This window comes from Xenopus tropicalis, chromosome 8, assembly GCF_000004195.4.
Source record: "Xenopus tropicalis strain Nigerian chromosome 8, UCB_Xtro_10.0, whole genome shotgun sequence".
Classification (NCBI taxonomy): Eukaryota; Metazoa; Chordata; class Amphibia; order Anura; family Pipidae; genus Xenopus; species Xenopus tropicalis.
Genome location: NC_030684.2, coordinates 38133650 through 38155707, shown reverse-complemented (window position 1 = coordinate 38155707; position 22058 = coordinate 38133650). Strand labels below are relative to the sequence as shown.

General features: G+C 42.1%; 1 protein-coding gene across 11 annotated transcripts in view; it reads left to right on the top strand.

Annotated features, from left to right (window-relative positions):
* LOC101731038 overlaps positions 1–21537 on the top strand; it is a 63226-nt gene extending 41689 nt beyond the window's left edge. For 7 of the 11 annotated variants that reach the window (XR_004219481.1, XR_004219485.1, XR_004219484.1 and 4 more), the window contains 13 exons: positions 345–464; positions 866–1040; positions 2685–2838; positions 4198–4339; positions 4992–5118; positions 5752–5905; positions 7354–7448; positions 7687–7831; positions 9863–10012; positions 15694–15907; positions 18395–18445; positions 19835–19990; positions 21327–21537. Coding sequence is in view for 3 of the 11 variants with exons in the window: in XM_031890651.1 (XP_031746511.1) it covers positions 7375–7448; positions 7687–7831; positions 9863–10012; positions 18395–18445; positions 18704–18811 (528 nt within the window). In the remaining 8 variants the exon portion in view is untranslated. Of the gene's footprint in view, positions 1–344; positions 465–484; positions 1041–2573; positions 2839–4197; positions 4340–4991; positions 5119–5751; positions 5906–6598; positions 6952–7353; positions 7449–7686; positions 7832–9862; positions 10013–15693; positions 15908–18394; positions 18446–18703; positions 18887–19834; positions 19991–21326 lie in introns of those variants that run through there. The other 4 variants (XR_004219486.1, XM_031890651.1, XM_031890652.1 and 1 more) reach the window with 4 other exon arrangements.
* The last annotated feature ends 521 nt before the right edge of the window (positions 21538–22058 follow it).

The following is a 22058-nucleotide window of genomic DNA, read 5'->3' as shown; positions in this document are numbered from 1 at the left end:
TCGAATCGCGCCGCCCCCCCTGCACTTCCTCCTGTGCTTTGGCACGCATGCACTGTTCGGGGGGGCAGGGAGGTGGGCAGGGTTTGCCGACCGGGTTGCCTAGGGCGCCTGGTCGGTTTTGCCCGCCCCTGGTGCCATATATACTGTATCTAGTATGGATCATACAGCATTACCCCTAATGTAAGAGTGTGATTTGGGCAGTGTTCTATATTTACACTGTATCTAGTATAAAACAAATAGCAAGCTTTGTATTGTAACAGTGTGGCACAGTAAGTGTTACACACTTGCCATATACTGTGCATGCCAGATGGAACCCATATGCTGTATTTATGCTCCCTCTATAGGTTGCCATGGAAAGCATACCTTTTGTAAATCCAACCCATGTAAAAACGGAGGCACCTGCTCTGTGACATGAGGCTCCTTCAACTGCGACTGGGATTTGGGGGCAAAAGACTGCTGGATAGGTTAGTAGACACCTACCCCCCAAATTGATGCTTCTTGGTAAAGCTATATTTTGTATCACTTGTATTCCTGTTCATTTAACTGTTATCTTTTAAGTACAGTTACTTAAGTACAGGTACTTCATTCCATAGCATACAGATGGGCCTGGAACGGAGATGTGTGTATACATGAGTGCAATCAGCCTGTGTTATCAACCCAATATCAATTCACATCATGTATTAATCCTTAATTCTCAGGCAAGCAGATGGCATGCAGTTATTTGGTTCCTAGCCAGGCTCTTTGCAGGAAGAAGAAGAATTTTATATAAATATAAGTCATGTCTTACAGCACTTTTTGTAGTACGGGTATTTCCGTAATGAAATTTCATTTTGCCTTACCCAGCATTTCTTTTCTTCACTCCCAGCACTGCAATATACAAACCATTTCAATGGGAGCAGCCTCCTGTCCTGTGATTTTAAGAACGATTTGAAAATCTCCGTTCCTTTTTTTTCTGGGTTTTGTGGGCGTTTAGATCACGCAGGGCAGACGGGGTGTTGCTGCAGGCGCACGCAGGGCAATACACCACTATACTGTGCCAGGTAACTATAATTGTTGGATATCTCCCTTGGCCCAATTACTTTGCTTTTCTGGCTTTTGTCCCTCCTGATTTGCTGCGTGTGTCCTGTCAACTTGACTCAGTCAAGCAGCCCATAGCGGAGAAATCATGGTTTTTACTGTTACATTCTAATATTATAGCAATTTTATATTAGAATAAGGAGGACTGAACCATTTGTGGATAATTAAGGGCACAGATTCAAAAGTGCTTGGCTTTGTCATGGTGTGCATTGTAGTGCTTTCCCAGGGACACATAAAGAATTGCTACCATTTAGCAATATGGCTCTGTTCTCACTGGGATGAAGACCAACACTGCATGTATGTATGTATGTATGTATTACTTTATTTATAAAGCACTGCAAGGATACACAGTGCTATACAATATTACATAGTATACACACAGTGTATTATACTCAATACAATTAATGTGTATAAATACACAGGGATTAAGTGCCATGTAGTAAGAGAGACAGTAGGAAGGAGGTCCCTGCCCCGTAGAGCCTACAGTCTAAATTACCATTATTCCTGCATGCAGGAATAGTTGCATTAAGAACTTTATTTTTCTGTGTATAGATACAGAGTGACGGCTAAATAAGATGCAACCAATTTCTGGGTGGTTGACCCTCTGGAATACACCACAAGCAATTATAGCTTCCATAGGTACTTACCCAGAGATTTTAACAAATTACTATATACATATATAGTATACTAGCTCTACAGTTTGGTATTTCAGCAGCTATATAGGAGCTATGGTCTTGTTTACCTTTGCAACCAGGCAGTGGTTTGAACAAGAGACGGGAATATGAAAAGAGAATGGCCTAAATAGATAGATAGTAATAAAAAGTAACATTGCCAATCAAATTGTAGCCATGTCGACCAATATTTTTTTGGCTAGTGGGGTCAGTGACCCCCATTTCAAAGCTGAAAGAGTCAGAAGAGGAAGGCAAATAATTCAAAAACTATAGAAAATAAAAAAATGAAGACTGACTGAAACATTGCTAAGAACAGGCCATTCTATAACATACTAAAAGTTAACCTGAAGGTGAACCACTCCTTCATTAGCCACATACGTAATGCCTGTGATGGATCAACCTTGGCAGAAAAAGGCAGAAAATGTCATTATTTATTTCAGGGCCCAAAATAAATAATGAAATCCAATTGAAAAGCTACTAGGAATAAGGCATGAAGGAATAAGGAATAAACCACTTCTTTAAAGCTTATGAAGCTGGGTTGTGCTCTTTATTCATCACCATTTTGACTTTCCTAATGGGTGCTTTGTCCTAAATCTCCCTGCTTGTCTCTGGCCTGATTTTGTTCTCTAGCCACAAAAAAGCACTGGCACTCAAAGCTGCAAAAATGGGACAAGCCCTATAAAAATCTTTAATGCGGAGGTGCAACGTTTCGGGGCACAACAACCCCTTGTGCCCCGAAACGTTGCACCTCCGCATTAAAGATTTTTATAGGGCTTGTCCCATTTTTGCAGCTTTGAGTGCCAGTGCTTTTTTGTGGCTATTGGAATTTGGGAGGGTGCCGATCCCTCCAAGCAGTGTGCACCGAGCGGTAATTTTTTGGAGAGCTAAGGGTGTGCGGGTAGGATCTCCTGTTCTTCTGATTTTGTTCTCTGTCAGCCGGGGCTCCAGCCATACCTCCACCCTTCTCTTGGATCAAATGTGAGCGAATGATGGGAAGTAGCACGACCTTCAAATGGAGCTACGCGATGTGCACAGTGGGTGTGAAAAGCGTTATGTTAAAAGCATCAACCAGGACTATGGGATCTATCAGGTACCCTCTTTGCAACTACTTTATATAGTCATATAGTAACATGAAGTGTAGTTTTTCACCAAGAAAAATATTCCCTTATGATAATGTTTTTGTTTTGCATGGGTACGCATAGGTATTTCCCAACTCTTGGCTACAGATAGAATCTGTTCCTTATAATAAACCAATCAACTCCTATCCATCTGTTCAGCCCTTGGGCAGATCATTCAAATACTGTAGAACTGGGATCCACAAAATGTTTTACTTGTGAGCCACACACAGATGTAAAAAGTGTTGGTGAGCCACACAAGCATGATATTTGGGGATGTCAAATAAGGGCTGTGATTGGCTATTTGGTAACCCCATGAGGACTGCTGGCCTGCAGGAGGCTGTGCTTTGAGTAAAACTGTGTCTCTTTTCTTGTAAAAATGTGCTCCCACTATGAGGCCACTGGGAGCAACATCAAACGGGTGGTGAACCACATGTTGTTCCCGAGCCAATGTTTGGGGATCACTGCTGGAGAAGGTCACCATTGTACAAAGCCGGCAATTTCTAATATCCTTCTATATGAAAGTAGAGGTTATATTATCCTTCCCAGGGTCTTGAGATAGGCTTACTGGCTGATACATTAGATAGCTTCAAGAAGAGGTTGGATGGCTTTTTAGCAAGTGAGGGAATACAGGGTTATGGCAGGTAGCTCTTAGTACAAAGTGATCCAAGGACTGGTCCAATTGCCATATTGTAGTCAAGAAGGAATTCCTCCCCTCCCTTAGGCAAATTCAAGAGATATTAGAGGCTTTGGATCAACTAACAGTTAGGCAGGTTTCATATAGAAATAAAACTTTAAACTTGATGGACAGTTTTCATTTTTCAACCTTACTTATTATGTTACATGTTAAAACTCTTTCTAGCAGTGTGGAAAATATGTCCTTTTCTTCTTTCTCCAGCATTTAGGCCTAGTGGGGCCCCTACAGATGCTGGGTCCTGTTGCCATTGCACCTTGTATTTTTCCACCTCTGCTTTGTATAGTGCTGTGTAATATATAATAACTTGAAATTAGATCTGCATAAAATGTATAACCTACGAAAATTAAAATGGCTATCATACATCCGACTTTCATCCTACAATCTCTTTCATTTTAAGATTTCCCTTTGATTGGTTTTCCTGTAGAATTCCGCGGCATGGTCGCAATTATACAAATAAAACTGTATGCGTATGCGGTTACCATGCTGCTTTTAGGATAGTTAGCGATGATTGATCTGTTTCATGACTTGTACTTAGTAGTTTGATGTTCTTCATGAAATGACGAGATGAGTGCAGTAACTCGATCAACTTAAACAGCGCTTTTGTACTGAGTGATAAAGCGTCTCTGCCTGCCTGCAGGATACTATGGAGAGAACTGCGTCAATGTTTGCCAGCTAAACCCTTGTGAGAACAGAGGCGTTTGTCGGCACCAGGCCAGTGCCCCTATGGGCTACACTTGTGAGTGCAGCAAGAATCACATTGGCCGGTACTGCGAGCACAGGTGGGATAAACTGAGGTACTGGTATGGGAAATTGAGTTTTGTGGGCACAGTAATGCTGGGATTCTGGGAAACACTGCATTGTGGAAAAAACATGGCAGATTGCCTCATCTTTTTGCACTTAGTACATATATAGCAAGGTGCCTTGGGTGCAAAGTACTTCATGTACATATGCACTAGTACCCAAAGGCACGTGCACATATACTTCTGCCCAGGAGAGAAATGGCAGGGCTCGAATCTTTGACTGAATAGGCAAATGCTTGTTGGCTATGAAAAGTGACATAGCAACCCTGTATGATGAATGTAACTTATAGAAGCATTGTTATTGCAGGTTATTAGTTCTGCACACTTTTTTTTAGATCTTTAATAAATGCCCCCATTGCCCAGAGCCCATATGTGCAGTGAAATCTCTCCAGGTTTGTAGTGTAAATTGGATCCAAGTGTTCTGCTATGTACAGTGACTATGTGTAGGTGACTTAATAAACTATGCTTGAAGATATGTAGCTTTGTTATACAAGTTGATATATATATCTTTCATAGGCTGGACCAGCAATGTCCCTCCTAGTGTCTCTTATTGAAGCTACTGCTTTTGCCCAAGGCATAACATCTCTAATTCTGGCCTTTTGTGTTGACTCCTTTTATTTGACACCTGCAGGAGTTTCATTACCGCCCCAAAGGCAGTGAGACGTGTTTGCCTTGTGATTGTTATCCTATTGGCTCCTCATCAAGGGCATGTGATCAGGAAACTGGCCAATGCTATTGCAGACCTGGCCTGATTGGACGTGAGTGTAACAACTGTGATAGCCCCTTTGCTCTCACAGCAAGGCATGAGCATGGGTTCCGTATTGTGCTGTACAAAAACTGGGTTGTGGAATAAGCCCCACATAGGAAGAGTAAAAGTCATGATCAAAGAAAAGCAGAGAATAAAAATAATAATAATAATAATAAGGGGAGAGCAGGAAGCATAAGAACTGTGGGTAGCAAACAGCAAAGGAAAGTATGAAATAGCATATTAGGAGAATAGGGGCAGGGGTTGTAGATGACCATAACAGAAAGTGATATAAGTAGGGAATCTGGCACCTGCCAATGTCCCTGCATGTAGGAACTGGGAATGGGAATGCATCACCGTCAGACAGAGCTTGTAAAAAAGATGGGGAGAGCAAAAGGCAAAGATAGGGAAGCGCTATAAACAAGAAGGGCTATGGGGGCAGCAGAATAGCAGATATTTGAAATGAACTTTATGCATATTTTCTTAATTCTGTATTTATAGTTTTTTTTTTTTAAAAAAAGGAACACTCTGCAGGTATAGTGGTAGCAGTGCTGCATACAGGATCAGAATGGTGTAGCTGTACTGTGTACTGATCCATATGGTCCGTGATGTAATGGTGCCTTCTCTGTATTCTTCCCTCTCACAGTGATTTATGATGGTTGCCCCAAAACATCAACAGCAGGAGTCTGGTGGCCCAGGACCAAGTTTGGCGTTCCTGCTGCAGTGCCGTGCCCACTCCCTTGCTGGCTCAAAGAGAAGGTTAAGCATGTGTGGGTGCTCATGTGTATGAGCTAAGGCAGGTTGGTATCATGTTTAAGTTCTAGAGTAGCAAGAATTAAAGAAGACCTGCTTGCTGCACCATGCACTGGCAAACATTGGGCATCTCCTGATAGCATTTTCAGACCTCCCGAAAACATGGCAGAAAGATGACAGTTGGGTTTTACTGCCTAACGTGTGTAGCCAACTTGAGTTGTTTCCTTTGTTCAAAACACCTATTCAAAGGCAACTGCTCTGGCCTGGACCTGTGTAACTTCATGTCCATAATCCCCCAGAAAAGGAGACCATGGAGCTGCCACATTATATACATATAATATATAATATATATATTTTGCAAAATAGAAGGAGCCACCTCTTGATTATGTTAGTGAAAATATTTTCCCATGGCTGAATGGCTGCCTCTTGTTATAAGCCCACCTGTTTATCATAAGGGGGGACACAGTGCAGTGGCTCCTATAAGGTGTAATACTAGAATAAGCCATACATATTAAGTACCCCACTAGATCTGACAGGGGAATGCAAATGAGAAATGAAATACATTTTCCACATCCACATAAACTCTCCTGCCTGGACTATTGTTATTGTTACTTTTTATTCCTTTTCTTTCAACTGAGGCCCTATTCTATTCATATTCCTGCCTCTCTTTCAAACCACTTCTTAGTTGCTAGGTTAAATTGGATTCTAGCAAATTGAAATTCCAAACTGGAGAGCTACTGAACAAAAACCCAAATCAATCAGAAATGGCAAATAATAAAAAATTGAGACCCATTGCAAATTGTCTCAACCTAGCACTCACTACACTATACTAAAAGTAATTTAAAGGTGAACAGCCCCTTGAAATATGGCTGCCCTCCGGCTGGGCACACTCTACAACCAGTACTAGACCCAGGTCTGTATTTGTAGAATGGCCACCCTATAAATGCACAGCCCCACTCATATACAAGGTTCTGATCAGTAAATCTGCTGCTTGCTTAGAGCGCTTTCTATGCTTTGTTCTTTATTGTACTATGTCCTAATTCTTTTGCTCTTTTTCCTCCCACCAAACACTGACCAGGTCTGAGGGGTAAAGGTGAGGATTCTGTGCCCAACTTCCTTGCCCCAAACCTCTCTGCACTTTATGGCTTGAATTCTTTCCTGGATTGAACCATTGCCCTTGTAAACCTTTGCTATCAGTACCTGTCCAACCCCTCCTGCAAGCAGGCTTATTATAATACCTTACTGGCAAGTGCACTATAACAAGGATATCCTGCTTGGCACCCTTAAACTATAACTCCCAGCTTTATCAGACAGTCTCCAGGGACTGTAGAGTCACAGTCTTGATGTGCCTGTGTTCTGAGAGGCTGCTTGGGCTGTGCCAGAAGTGATACAACTGTGTGCTTAACTTTTGCTTCCTGTAACTGTGCCCCCTGTTTGGCAGCCATGATGATTACATAGGGATATGGTTTCCGCTAATCATGTTCTGCGATTTTAGGGACTGCCATCTGACACTGCTATGATTTCAAGGGTTGGCTGGAGCCAGATCTGTTCAACTGCACTTATTCGGCCTTTGTGGAGCTCTCTTCTATGGTAAGGCATGATAGACGTAGCATATTATTTTCATTATCTTGGATGGGGAGAAAGTAGAATTCACAAAACTGGGGTAGTTAATGGTCTGGAGTAGTGACGCTTTGTAACCAGCAATCAGCTCTCATAGGACAATTGCATTAATGGAGGAAAAAGAAAAGTTGTAGCTTGTTAGAATACTTGACTAATAGGGGCTGCACCCAGTTTTTAACATGTGACAATAACTTGGTTGTTTTCCCAGCTGGACGGCCTGGAGAGAAATGAGACTGAACACAATAGAAGCCAAGAAGCTCGCCTTGCGTCTGCGTTCAGTGACAGACCAGATGTATCAGTACATCCACGAAGGGTTCAGGTTAACCGCCACACAGGATGCACAATTTACTGAGGTACAAATGGCCACAATGTTATTATCCAGCTCATAGCTTATGGCTCCTTTGTACAGAACCCCATACAGAAACTTTGTATAAAAAGAAACTACATTTTCTTTTGTGAAAACAGTATATGTATGTATGTATGTATATCTTTATTTATAAAGCGCTACTTATGTATGCAGCGCTGTACAGTAGAATACATTAATACAAATAGGGTGCTAATAAGATAATAATAGATAAATACAAAGTATAACAATAAATACAGATAAATACAAGGTACAGCTGCAATAAGTTAAGAGTCAAAGACACAAGAGGAAGTAGGTCCCTGCCCCGTAGAGCTTACAATCTATATGGGAGGGTAACTAACAGACACAAATAGGCAAATATAAGTGCTGTAGGTCACAGTGGGTGACGCTACAATATAAGTGCCAGTTCCCAGATCAGGTGCTGGGCGAGTGCTCCAAAAGGTAGTCTTTAACCTTAGTTCTAAACAGACTGGGGGAGGATTCTCTCCGGAGGAAATCAGGGAGGGCATTCCAAATGTAAGGGGCAGCAAGGCAGAAAGGTTTAAGGCGGGAAACCGCAGTAGTAGTGGGGGGCGCAACCAAGCGATTGCTCTGCGAGGAACGAAGGAGTCGACCAGGAACGTACAGAGACACAAGGAAAGAGATGTAGTGAGGAGCAGAGGAATGGAGGGCTTTGAAGGTTAGGAGAAGAAGTTTGTAAGATATTCTTTGTTTAATAGGAAGCCACGATAAGGCATTTAGCAGGGGAAGGGCCTGAACTCTCCTGGATGAGAGGAGGAGAATTCTGGCAGCAGTATTTAATAAAGACTGTAGGGGGGAAAGATGGGAGTTAGGGAGGCCGGTTAGTAGCAGGTTACAGTAGTCCAGTCGTGACAGGATGAGAGCATGCATGAGCAGCTCAGCTGTTGCAGTACAAAGAAAGGGACAACTTTTGGCAATATTGCGTAACAAAAAGTGACAGGTTTTGACAGTGGTGTTAATGTGGTTAGAAAAGGAGAGACTGGAGTCAAAGATCACCCCCAAACAACGCGCCGAATCGACGGGGTTGATGAGGGTGCCATCGATAGAGATAGAAAAGGGGGGGGGGGTAGGACCAGGCTTAGGCGGAAAGATCATAAGTTCAGTTTTTGTTAGGTTGAGTTTGAGTATATATGAGAAAGCAGAGTCAGTGACTTTGATCCAAGGTTTTTAAAGGGGTGATTTACCTTTAATTTAACTTTTAGTATGTTATAGAATAAACAGTTCTAAGCAACTTTTCAGCTGGTCTTCATTATTTATATCTGATCTGTTTTTCAATTATTTGCCTTCTTCTTCAAACTCTTTGCAGCTTTCAAATGGGGGTCTCTGACCCCGGCAGCCAAAAAAACTATTACTCTGTGAGGCTACAGTTTTATTGTTATTGTTACTTTGTTAGTTTAAAGGTGAAAAAGTCCTTTAAGCTAGAACTGTGATAGATAAACCAAAAGAAACTACTTTTTAAATGTAATGTTCTTGGTAATGAGCCAAGACAATCCACCGTAGTCAGACGTATTGCAGTGTATTGCCCAAAATAGTCTTAATTCTCTATATTCCTCTATTAATAAATAGTAACTGTACCATGTCCATTGAGAAAGACTTGTGCCCTCAGTAAGTTCAGTATGTGAGTCCCTAGAGGCCTGTATGTGTGCTGCTAATACAAACAAGGTCCCTTCCTCAGAAGCCGCTGAAGACTGGAAGTTTCATTTTGACTCTGGGCAGCCGGGAGCACCGGGAGGCTCTGCTGCACAATGAACATGGCAGTGCTGGGCTTATGAACCTGCTGTGGGAATACAGCAGCACTCTGGCCAAGAACATGAAGCTCACCTACCTTAATCCGGTGGGCCTGGTGACCCCAAACATCAGTAAATAGTTGCCACATACATTTCTCTTTATCTAGAAATATACTTATTCATTAAATACATTAAAAGCTTCCTATTGCCATCATATCATGAGCTGTTATTATACTTATTAAAAAGCTAAAATTATTCTTTTCTTCTGACAGTGCTTAATATTGAGAGAGTGGAAAATCAAAACTCTGCCAGGAGACAGTTCCCCAGATACCACAGTCACCTTGTTCGGGGCCAAACTTTCTGGGATCACCTTACTCATGTGGTGCTGTCAGAGTCAGTCCTTGTGCCACCCAAGCCAAAAGGTAACATTTGTAAAGCTGTAATAAATTCGTTTTATCTTAATTTTATCTAATTCTGTTGTTGCTTGCATGGTTAGGCTCAGTTCCTGGTCATCATGTGACTCCCTGTTAGAAATGAACCTTGGTAATTATAGGGGAAAGCTGCATTGCCCAGTGATAGGGCTTATTTACAAATTGGAATGCAAAATTGTGCCCTTCGGGGTGATAAATTGAGCTTGTACCTTTTTTATTTTATATAGGAAACTCTGTCATACCATTTTATCAAATAATTTTATTTGCCTTAAAAGCACAACCTACCACAGTGCCAACACCAACCGCCGCTGACATGAAGGTACTTATTTAATAGTGACAGTATGTGTTTTTGGTATAACAGACCTGCTGAGATATATGGGTTTATTTAGCCATAGATTTTCAATAGGGGGCCACACATGCTTTTAAGACCCCAGGTTCATTGTTATTTGACTGTTAATGGAATTATTTTGTTGATTGCTTAATTGACAGATCAAAATCTGTATTATTTATGTATGCAGTGCTGCTGGGATTTTCTGACTCAGTGACTTACACCCGTAGAGCTAAGCATAGAGATACCAGATGACTATAGATGGAGCCTTTCTTTCCAACATATAGTGCCAGGCCATGGTCTACTGATGCCGGAGGCCCAGTGCGCAGCATTCCCATGCCCCCCTTACCGTGCAGAATTGGGATTGCAAAACCTGTCCTACACCCTGCTTCTATACCCTCCGATAGTTATGTCACTATAATTAGGTTTCTGATTATATTGATGTGACATCCCACTCTGTGAGAGGACAGTCCTGGACTGACCTAGGCAGGCTTGGACTGGAAAACTGCCAGGATAGGATAGGGGAGAAGTTACAGGCAATACAATGGGTACCTGCTGAAGACATGAGCATTCTCTACCAAACATGGAAGCATTTGACAAATCCTAAGAAGATTTCCTATTCTATTTCATTGCTTGGTTAATGCAAAATCCGCATCTTCTCATCTACCCAATGAATATCATCTGCATTACATTTCCTTTGAGGGGGCACCTGATAACCCAGGCATACAGCCTTCATGCCATGAATGGGAATGGTGGAGGATGCCAAGAGTGACCATTATAAACACTGTCTTCAGCCTGTTAGGCCAGTGTGAGAATGCTTGGTAGAGCAACCAATACGCACAGGAGGAGGGCACCTGTGACTCGCAGGCACTGAACCTTTCAGTGTTTCTTCATTGCTAATTTGATCCATTCTCTCACTCTCTAACCTACTATATATTACCCCTGCAAAATGACACAATACCCAGAATAAAGACACATACACACAGTGGCTTGATGGTAAATCTGCGAAAGTGCAGTTTTATTAATAATAATTAGAAACTTATAGATTGTATAGAAAATATGATTAATAATTATTAAAATTAATAGATTGGGCTGTCTATGAAGATTCTCATTCATCCAGGTCATGATATACAGTATCGAGTAGAATTAAGTCTAAAACAACTGGACTTTTCTGAGTTTTTCTTGAAAACGTTTCACCACTCATCCGAGTGGCTTCTTCAGTTCAAATGACAGGTAGGGAATTCCCCGGTATTTAAACTCTTGATGGTAGTAGAGTCACAGACATCCAATCACAATGGTTCCATTGAACTTGTTCAGTTAGGTGTTAGCTGAAACTGACAGGTGTAAGAAGGTATGATCCAATCACAATGGTACCAAGATTCTCATTGATGAAGGTGTTAATCCTTCAAAGTACATGACTGGAAGTGTGAACTGTTGTGAAACTGCCGGGGTAAGGATGTCAACGCGCCATTGTATGTTGGTGACAAGCGGTGTCTCAGGCCCCCTCCTCTGTTCAGGGATGGTTTTTCCAGGTTGGCATAAATGGCCTCTTTCACACCTCTTTCAAACCATCTGTCCTCTCGGTCCAAAATATGCACGTTACTGTCCTCAAAAGAGTGACCTTTTTCCTTGAGGTGTAGATAGACCGCTGAGTCTTGTCCTGAGGAGTTTGCCCGCCTATGTTGGGCCATTCTCTTACAGAGAGGTTGTTTTGTCTCCCCAATGTATAAGTCTGAGCACTCTTCACTACACTGGACAGCATAGACCACATTACTTTTCATGTGCTTGGGTGTTGGGTCTTTCGGGTGCACCAGCTTCTGTCTCAGGGTGTTGCTGGGTTTGAAAAACACAGGAATGCGATGTTTGTTGAAAATTCTCCTAAGTTTTTCTGATGTTCCAGCAACATATGGAATGACTATGTTGTTTCGCCTGCTGTGTTCCTCCCTTCTGTTTGTAGGTCTGGTCTTTCTGTTGGTCTTTGATTTGGTTTTGATGAAGGCCCAGTCTGGGTACCCACAAGTTTTCAGAGCTCCTTTTAGATGTTTATATTCTTTCTCCTTGGCCTCTGCATTGGATGCCACAGTTTCAGCCCGATGATGTAGAGTCCTAATTACACCCAGTTTATGTTCCAAAGGGTGGTGGGAATCAAACAGCAAGTACTGGTCTGTGTGGGTGGGTTTCCTGTATACTTCAATATCCAGGTCCCTCCCCTCTTTGATAACTATAGCACAGTCCAAAAAAGCCAGTTTGCTGTCTTTCACATCTTCCCTTGTGAACGTGATGTTTTTGTCCACCGAGTTTATGTGTTTGGTGAAGGCTGGAACCTCGCGTTCTTTAATTTTGACCCAGGTGTCATCCACATATCTGAACCAATGACTTGGTGTTGTTCCCTTGGCAGAGGCCAAGGAGAAAGAATATAAACATCTAAAAGGAGCTCTGAAAACTTGTGGGTACCCAGACTGGGCCTTCATCAAAACCAAATCAAAGACCAACAGAAAGACCAGACCTACAAACAGAAGGGAGGAACACAGCAGGCGAAACAACATAGTCATTCCATATGTTGCTGGAACATCAGAAAAACGTAGGAGAATTTTCAACAAACATCGCATTCCTGTGTTTTTCAAACCCAGCAACACCCTGAGACAGAAGCTGGTGCACCCGAAAGACCCAACACCCAAGCACATGAAAAGTAATGTGGTCTATGCTGTCCAGTGTAGTGAAGAGTGCTCAGACTTATACATTGGGGAGACAAAACAACTTCTCTGTAAGAGAATGGCCCAACATAGGCGGGCAAACTCCTCAGGACAAGACTCAGCGGTCTATCTACACCTCAAGGAAAAAGGTCACTCTTTTGAGGACAGTAACGTGCATATTTTGGACCGAGAGGACAGATGGTTTGAAAGAGGTGTGAAAGAGGCCATTTATGCCAACCTGGAAAAACCATCCCTGAACAGAGGAGGGGGCCTGAGACACCGCTTGTCACCAACATACAATGGCGCGTTGACATCCTTACCCCGGCAGTTTCACAACAGTTCACACTTCCAGTCATGTACTTTGAAGGATTAACACCTTCATCAATGAGAATCTTGGTACCATTGTGATTGGATCATACCTTCTTACACCTGTCAGTTTCAGCTAACACCTAACTGAACAAGTTCAATGGAACCATTGTGATTGGATGTCTGTGACTCTACTACCATCAAGAGTTTAAATACCGGGGAATTCCCTACCAGTCATTTGAACTGAAGAAGCCACTCGGATGAGTGGTGAAACGTTTTCAAGAAAAACTCAGAAAAGTCCAGTTGTTTTAGACTTAATTCTACTCGATACTGTATATCATGACCTGGATGAATGAGAATAGATTGGGCTATTTTGATTCTGAGGAAGGCAAAAACCTCTGGAAGCTTGGGCCAATCTGCTTCATTAGAGGGAAAAATTCCTTCCTGACTCCTTAACGGCAATCGGATTTCTCCCAGGATCAAATGCGCCCTATTAAACCAAGGGTAGGGGAAACAGTAAGCAATATGGAAGCATACACACGAGCACCATTTAGCTGCAAGGTGAATCCTGCATTTCCTTCCAAGCAGCCTGCAGACCCCGGCTTCTGCAGTTTGATGGATGGAATGAAAAGAAATTCAGGACTGACCGAGTTTGCTTAAGGGTGCTTTTGTTTATGGTGCCATATTGGGTTGAAAGAGAAGGTAACGTGGGTGTAACAGGGGTGAGTGTAAGGGGGGGCGCTACTGGTGCTATTGTAGTGAAAGGAAAGGGAGGCAGTGGTGGTGAGGGAAAGGGATATGGCAGCATACACATGATTGCCATTAAGCTGCTGGGTTAAGGCTACATTCCCTCGCTGCAGACCCCGGCTTCTGCAGTTTGATGGATGGAGTGAATAGGAGAGTCTACCGTGTAGCTTAAGGGTGATCCTGTTTATGGTGCCATATTGGGATGAAAGAGGTGATAACTCATATATAATTAATCTATTATTAACTAATAACGGTGGAACTGGGGTAAATGTAACATATGTAATAACATAAAAATTGCAAAGCTGGTGAAACTATAAAGGGAGAGACTGCTGGTTGTATTACAGTGAAAAGAGAGGGAGGCAAAAAGAGTGATGTGACCGCATAACAAAAATGCTTTTAAGCTGCTAGGTGAATGCTGCATTCCCTTCCATTCCATTGAACCCAGGCAGCCTGCAGACCCCGGCTTCTGCAGTCTGATGGATGGAGTGAGAAGGAATGCAGGGTCTACCCTGCATGTGGCTTAAGAAGTGTTCCTGTTTATGGTGGCAGATTTTGGTTGAAACAGGAGGTACTGGTGGTGGAACTGCGGAAGGTGGCAGGTGAGACATCACTGGTGGAACTGCAGTGAGTGTAAGAGGAGACACTGCTGCAGAGGAAGGAAAAAGAGGCAGTTTTTAAAGAAACCAAGATATGGCAGCATGCACATGAGTGCCATTAAGCTGCTGCATTCCCTTCCATTCCATTGGACCCCAGGAAGCCTGCAGACCCCGGCTTCTGCAGTCTGATGGATGGAGTGAAAAGGAATGCAGGGTCTAACGAATGCTTGAGGGCGCTTCTGTGTATGATTCCATATCTGTTTGAAAGAAGAGGTCCTGCTGGTGGTGGCAGGGGGGGCATCGTTGGTAGGAATGCGGTGGTTGTCAGAGGAGGCACCGCTGGTGAAAGTGCATGGGAGCACTACTGGTGGTATTGCTGTGTAATTAGGGGAGCACGGATGGTGGAATTACAGCAGATGTAAGTTGAGGCACTGCTGGTTGAACAGAGTTGGATGAAAGGACTGGTGGAAATATGGTGGATAGAAGGAGATGCACTGATGGTTTTACCTGAACACCTGAAGCTTGAGGAAGGGTCATTGCTGATAGAACTGCATTTACTTAAACAGGTGATACCTGAATGGTGGTACTGCAGTATTTGGTACTTTGGAAACTGCTGATGGAGCTGTTGGTAGGTGCCATTTCTAAACGCTTCTGAGACCAGCCTACAAAAGCCAAACAATAAACTTAGAATTAAATCCACACATTTTTAAGTGATATTCCTGTAGATATTCTATAGCACTTAGGGGATGCACTCCTTATTGGTTACCTTGTTATGTTAACAAGTTTTTTTATTGTGCAGGATTTTTTTGTGATTATTTTTCATGCATCAGAGCAATCATCTCAGAGGTCACCTTAGTATTCCCATAGAATCCCCAATGTGCCTGATTCCCATAACCAGCTCTGATCAGTTCCCTTGCACCTTTAACGTGCTAGGCATTTTTTCTTCTGATTTGTGCTACTTGTCTTTTAACTCAGGCCCTTTCTTACCTATTATCCCATTAGGACCTAAAATGCTGAATAGTCGAAGTCCTGAAAGGCTTCTTCGATGTTATCTGCCATTTCAGCACAAGGTCCTTTGGGCAGCGTTAGATTGGCTGGCAGCTTGGTGTACTTCTCATCAAAGTAGCTGACATCCTCCGGTCCGTTGAGGCTGGGTACGAACGGGGCTGTTGCCTTCCCATCAATGATGTCATCCCAGGCTGTGTTCTGCAAACAGGTACCATAAAAATGCTTGTTATTTAAAGTTCTTCAGAAAATGGCACCTTACGGCCATTTTTAGAAGCTGAGGATATGAAAGACTGTACCTCTCAGATAGTACCCAGGGGTATTTCCCAGAAGATATTAAGAATTATTATGACAATAGAGACAGAGAACTTACATTAAAGAATGGATGATGAGCTACATCCTCTGCATCATCCTGGGTAGAACCCAGTCGCTCCTCTGGATTCTTCATCAAGAGCTACAAGAACAGAAAATGGCAGTTACATGTACAGAAGCATCGGGGAGACTCAAGAGTTAAATTATAAAGTGGTCGCTGAGCTAAAGAGCTGGTTGTAATAAACAGATAGCTCAGTGCTACTTACCTGTGATATAAAGCTCAGTGCTTGTGGTTCCAGGGACTCGGGATAGTGTGGCTCATCCTCCTCAATCCACTCATACATGTAGTCGATGTCCTTTCCGGTGAAGGGTCTCTGCATTGTATAATAAGAATGTATTAGGGGACCAGGATTATTAAAAAGAGAGAGTGCTTTATGAGGTTAGATAAATAACAGTAGATCTATTTATTTCTGTATTACCTCCCTCTATAACTGACCAGTAGCAATTTCTACTTACTGTTCCAAGGAGCATTTCATACACGATGACTCCAAGAGCCCACCAGTCGACAGCTCTTGTGTATTGCTCCTCCTTCACGAGCTCTGGTGCCATGTAAGCTGGAGTGCCAAGTATGGTGCCTGTTCTGTCTCCATATCCAATGCCTTAAAAAAAAGCCAAATTGTAAGTGATATTTATTGAGGCATTATTGCCAGTGTAAACCGTAAATTAGTCCACTTTGTGCTGGATAATTATACAAGGCCCTCTTACCTGTTTTGCCCATGCCAAAATCTGCGATTTTTAAATAGCCGGCTTGATCTATGAGTATATTTCCTGGCTTTAAATCTCTGCATTTAAACAAAATGGAAATATTATAATTACACATTAAAACTGCTGCCAGACAATTCTGCCTCTTGTTCTATTTCCTTCCCTTAACCTTCTAAATAGTGACTTTGAATCTGTAGCTGTCCTGCTGCTAAACTGCAACAGCTACAAAACTCCAGGTTGTACTTGCCACTAAGGGTAAAGACACACGGAGCTACTAGTAGCAGCTACTTTTTCATGGCTATTAAACGCTAAAAAAAAATTCTCTGCCATGGACAATAATAAGAATCGGTAAATGATCAGTATTGTCTATTTTAGTAGCTGCTTCAAGTAGCTGCTCCATGTGTCTTCACCCTAAAGGTACCTAGCTCTTTATAAACTCTTACCTGTGTATGACATCTTTGGTATGGATCGCAGACAGGCCTAGGGTAATACAGGCAGAGTAGAACCTGCAAGCATAAGGAAAGTACATTTGATCATTATATGCTGCCTTCATATAGGAAACTCACTATTTAGTGTAGCGTAACTGCCAGTTCTCTCATCCTCCCCTACTCTTCAGTCTCCTGTAACTCTGGGACTGTATGTATAAAAGCCCAAATAGTCACCTAATTTATACTTACGTAGCTTTCTCCAGATTGAAGTGCCCACAGCTCTCCAGGTGCGTTCTTAAAGTCCCTCCTGCAACAAACTCCATAATAAAAAACAGATGATATTTGCTTTTAAATGTGGCATATAAATCCACTAAAAACCTGTCCGGATTCACCAACTGCCCAATCTGCTTTTCGGCTAAGATGCTGAAAGATGAAAGAGAAAATATGTCCAATATAAGTAAAATATAATGGTAACAAAAGCAACTGAATGGAAGGAAGGCAAGTGAAGAGATAAGTGTATAAAATGAAAAAGACTGACAGACAGAAAGTGACTGCCAATTAACAGCTTAGGCCTATCAGATTATGCAATTATTCCCCATGCATTTACCGTTGTATGTCCTCTTCGTTGTCGATGTTGTCCTTCTTGAGCACCTTCAGGGCACAGATTATATTTGCCGGAAGGTACTCAACAAGTAGGACCTGGCACAAGAGAGTGAGTTTAGTGACACTGAATGTTCCCTTGTATATATTGCCAAATTCTAATTAGAGACTTAATGACTTACTTTGCCAAAGCTTCCTCTGCCTAGAACTTGAATGCGACGAAAATCTGTTGCATTAAAACTGCAGAACTGCAGCTCTCTGGAAAGGAAGAAACAGAAATTGTTTCTTATGCAACATAGTATATATATGTACACACTATTCATTTCCAGTATTGAGGTTTTGTCTTACTGAGTGCTTTGGGTCTCCTCTAATGGCTCCTCTGCCTGGCAATCCCTCTGAGTTGGACTATAATCACCAGGGTGAGGGCCCTGTGATGTTCCCGAGGAGTCTCCTTCATGCACTTGCACGTCGCTATTGGGATAAAGTAATTGTGGTAAAAGATCATTATAATGCAAATGTACAGTTAATAATAGAAAGCAAGCTAACCTGCGCCCTTGCCTATAAAGAGTGATCTTACCTGTCTTCCTCTTTCTCAGGCTGCTGTTGTTCCACATTGGCCTCTTCGTCATCCTCCTCATCTTCTGCAGGTAAGTCACTATAAGTATAATACAGGTTAATATCCATTCTTAATCCCTTGCTTAGTTATTGATTACCTGTAAACTATCCTATTTCCCTCAGCTGATTCATTCTCCATAATCCCCAATACTGTAGCACCCCCGCCATATCTCATAGAGGGCACAGTATTATAGGGGCCCTCTATAATATTGTGTATAATGGAATCTCCCAGCTAAATGCATGTTCATATTACCATTTTTCCTCTTCTGCATCTTCATTTTCCTCTGCAGGTACTTCACTTTAATTGGAAGAATAACACAGTTATTGTTAAGATTGTATTGCTCTTATTTGAAAGAATAGGGCAGGGATTTAATCTGGCCTCTGAGAAACTCCAATAAATCCTTACCTGTCAGGTGGAACTTGGGGCTGCTCTATCTCTGGCCCCGGTTCTTCAGCAGAATCATCAGGATGGTGCTGCAAACAAAAAAGGATCACAAGGATAAGATAAGGGGAAATGTTTGTGCTCTGCCCAAGACATAAATGTAATGTCAATGTCATGTACTCACTTGGGAAGAGTCACTGGCGGTGTCTGAAATGACTGGAACCTCAGGCCCAGTGACCTTCTCTGCTGGGAAAACTACATCGATGTCATTTGTAGTCTCAGTCGTCTCCAGTACAGCATCTGAAACTATGGAAAACAAGTATGATAGACATAAGGAGTTTCAAATACATGATATTCTTAAATCTGAGGATGTGAAGGAGGACAATTTGAAATGCCCATGGTTCTCTTCACATTGTACAATTGTACCTGGTTAAGGCTTAAGGGCTGTTTCTTGATTTTTATGACTTTTGATTTCAAATATACATGCAAATGCTTCTAAGTCAATGCAAAGTAATCTATAGTCATGCAGAGCTAAGTGTGATGCCCATGAAGTTGTAGTGGGTGTGCTGTTATGGTTCCACGCAGTTTCCACATATAATGAAAATAGGAAAGGAAAGAGGCCAGAGATAGTTGTAGCTCACCTCGAGTGTTCTCTGCTTCCTTCCGAGCTATCTCCTGAGTGAGCTTGAGGAGAGAGGAGTAAAGGGCTTTCACCTTTTCCTCACTGCTCTTCCTCAGCTCCTTCACCTGGGCTTTGGTCTTTCTGTTCTTGGTGGCCCGGTACAGCTTTTCCGCCCCTGCTGCTACGCGTGTCTCCTTTTGAATGGTGCTTACCAGCTGATGTTTCATAGCTAAAAGCTCAGAATAATCAAAACACTGATTGGTGTCCTCAGCCTATAGAGAATGGAAAAAATTAAGCGCTTGAAATCAGCTCAAACTTAAGTGAATGTTAAACTAATAAACATGTGAAGAACAGCAAAAAAATACAACAGCTATTTGACTAAATATTTATTATAAGCGGAGGAATTTCTCTTTGCAGTGACAGTTCCCCTTTATATCTGGCGGCAAGGCCTCACCCTCAGGCAGGAAACAATGGCTTTATATTTCCATCAGCCTTACCTCAGTGTTTTGCTGCTGGTGCAAGATGTTACACAGCTTGGCACCCATCTTGAATCTCCTGTATCAGGAAAGAAAGGTTGGTATTAGTCACTGCTTTATTGGAGATAAAAAAAAACTACAAGCTCAAGTGGTAACTAGAAAGGGAAGTTTGAGAACAAACTTCATGTTGGGTTGAAAAACATGAAATCACTGAATGAAATCTGATCTGTTGTTTGCTCGGCCCACTTTTTCTAACCTTGGACCACAGTTAAATAGTAAAAATCACTGTGCAAGATTTGGGTACCCTGTAGTGTATGAATGGCAGCAATTTAAATTTCCCCACTGAAAGTCAACGAAAGACATCTGATTGGCGGTTGGTGGCTCCGCCCATTTTTTTTCTAACCTGGAACTGCAGTTACCCAGTGATTAACTCTGCAAAGTTTAGGGACCCTAGGATTAATAATTAAAGAACGGCAGCACTTTAAATTTAAACCAATAAAAGTCAATAGGTAAATTGTGGTTGGTGGGTGTGCCCACTTTTTCTAACCTTGAGTCGAAGTCACCCAGTGACAAACAGTGGGCACCCTGGCATAAATAGTGTGAGAATGGCACCATTTTAAATTTAAACAAAAAAAAATTCAATATGTGAAGTCTGAGTGGCTGTTATTGTCTCCGCCCACTTTAAAAAAAAATTGGGGGGCACTAAGAAGATGAAAAAAAAGCAGAAGAATTAGCTGAAGTCGAAGACCAGTCTGTGGGGTTTTTCAACCCACCACAATGACATTATCAGACTTTAAACCAGGACTATTCATATCAGCCAATCATTTCTTACAACTTTCAATGCCAATGGTGGAAATGCATGTTTAAACATTATACAGTTACAGCAATTGCCAATACATGTTAGTGTATGAGCCCTTCAGTAAATTACCTTGGGGCAGTGCCGCTATTTCTAATGCTCAGTGATACTGCAGGGAACAGAAGCACTGCCAGCCATTGGGGTCATTTAGTTATGTCCAACTCAGTGCTCAATTAGGCACAGTTTCATTCTTTAGCTGCAGTGAAACTACAACTTGCACCATCGTCTGCCCCCAAATGCTCACACTTTTGGCACTATGGCTTGTATCGTTGCTAAGGATGCCAAAGTGGCAACAAGATGTTTTCTCAAAAATTGCTGGTTAAGAATATATTAACAAAAGTTAAAAAGCTGCTAATCATAGAACATTCTAGGTGAACTACACCTTTATGAATCACTGCCCTAATATAACTTTTTTCCAGCATATTTATTCTATAAATGTTTCTTTAATTTTAAAGGTGAAGTTCGTGCTTAAATTACATTTTATTCTCTGTGGTGGTTGTTGGAACACTTCTGTCTGTATGATATGAAAAGTAAAGTTTAAGCTTGATGAGAATTGTTTTGTTCTTTCTGCTTCCAGATTAGATCTGGTTAAACTGTCTATGGAAGATAAAGGCAAAGGATCACAGGTGCATGATGGGAAAGAGACAGCTTCCCACATTTGAATCCTGAGTGAGAAGGAGCCATGTGAGCGAGGGTTTGATGCTCGGGCCGTGCAGCACTGGATCTGCAGCAGAGGAGGAGTTCAGTGCAACACAGAGGAACACCCCTTGCACCTTGGTACCTCACTCATCAGAATGATGTCCCTTTCCATGGGATGTTGGGAATTGTAACTCAACAGATGAGCCCATTTTAATTTTTTTCTAATTTCAATTTACCTTTCCATATTGTAATTCTTCCCCCCTACATGGCCAATTGGTGTTAGTTGGTAAACCCCTGGAACTATAGCAGTGTTGCACTGTGCGCCCAAATCTTACTCCGGGGTCTCTAAGCCCCTAGCTTACAAATCTACAGGTAGGAATTATGAATAATAGCTGGCGCTAAAGAAATAATGAACAGCTTGGTACATCCAAGAGGGAAAGATAACCGTACTCAGATTATAGAGGGGAAAATGCAGGACCAGTACCTTTGTCCAGAGGACCCCAAATGGGAAGATGAAAATATCCTTGCTTGCAATACTTACCGCTATGGGAAGAAAATAAAGGATTGTGAGCATGAGAATATTAGGGGCAGTGGACCCTGCCGCCTCTGGAACCCCAGGAGAGTAGGGAGCCCATTGGAACCAGACTGATAAGCAATATCAATACAAAGT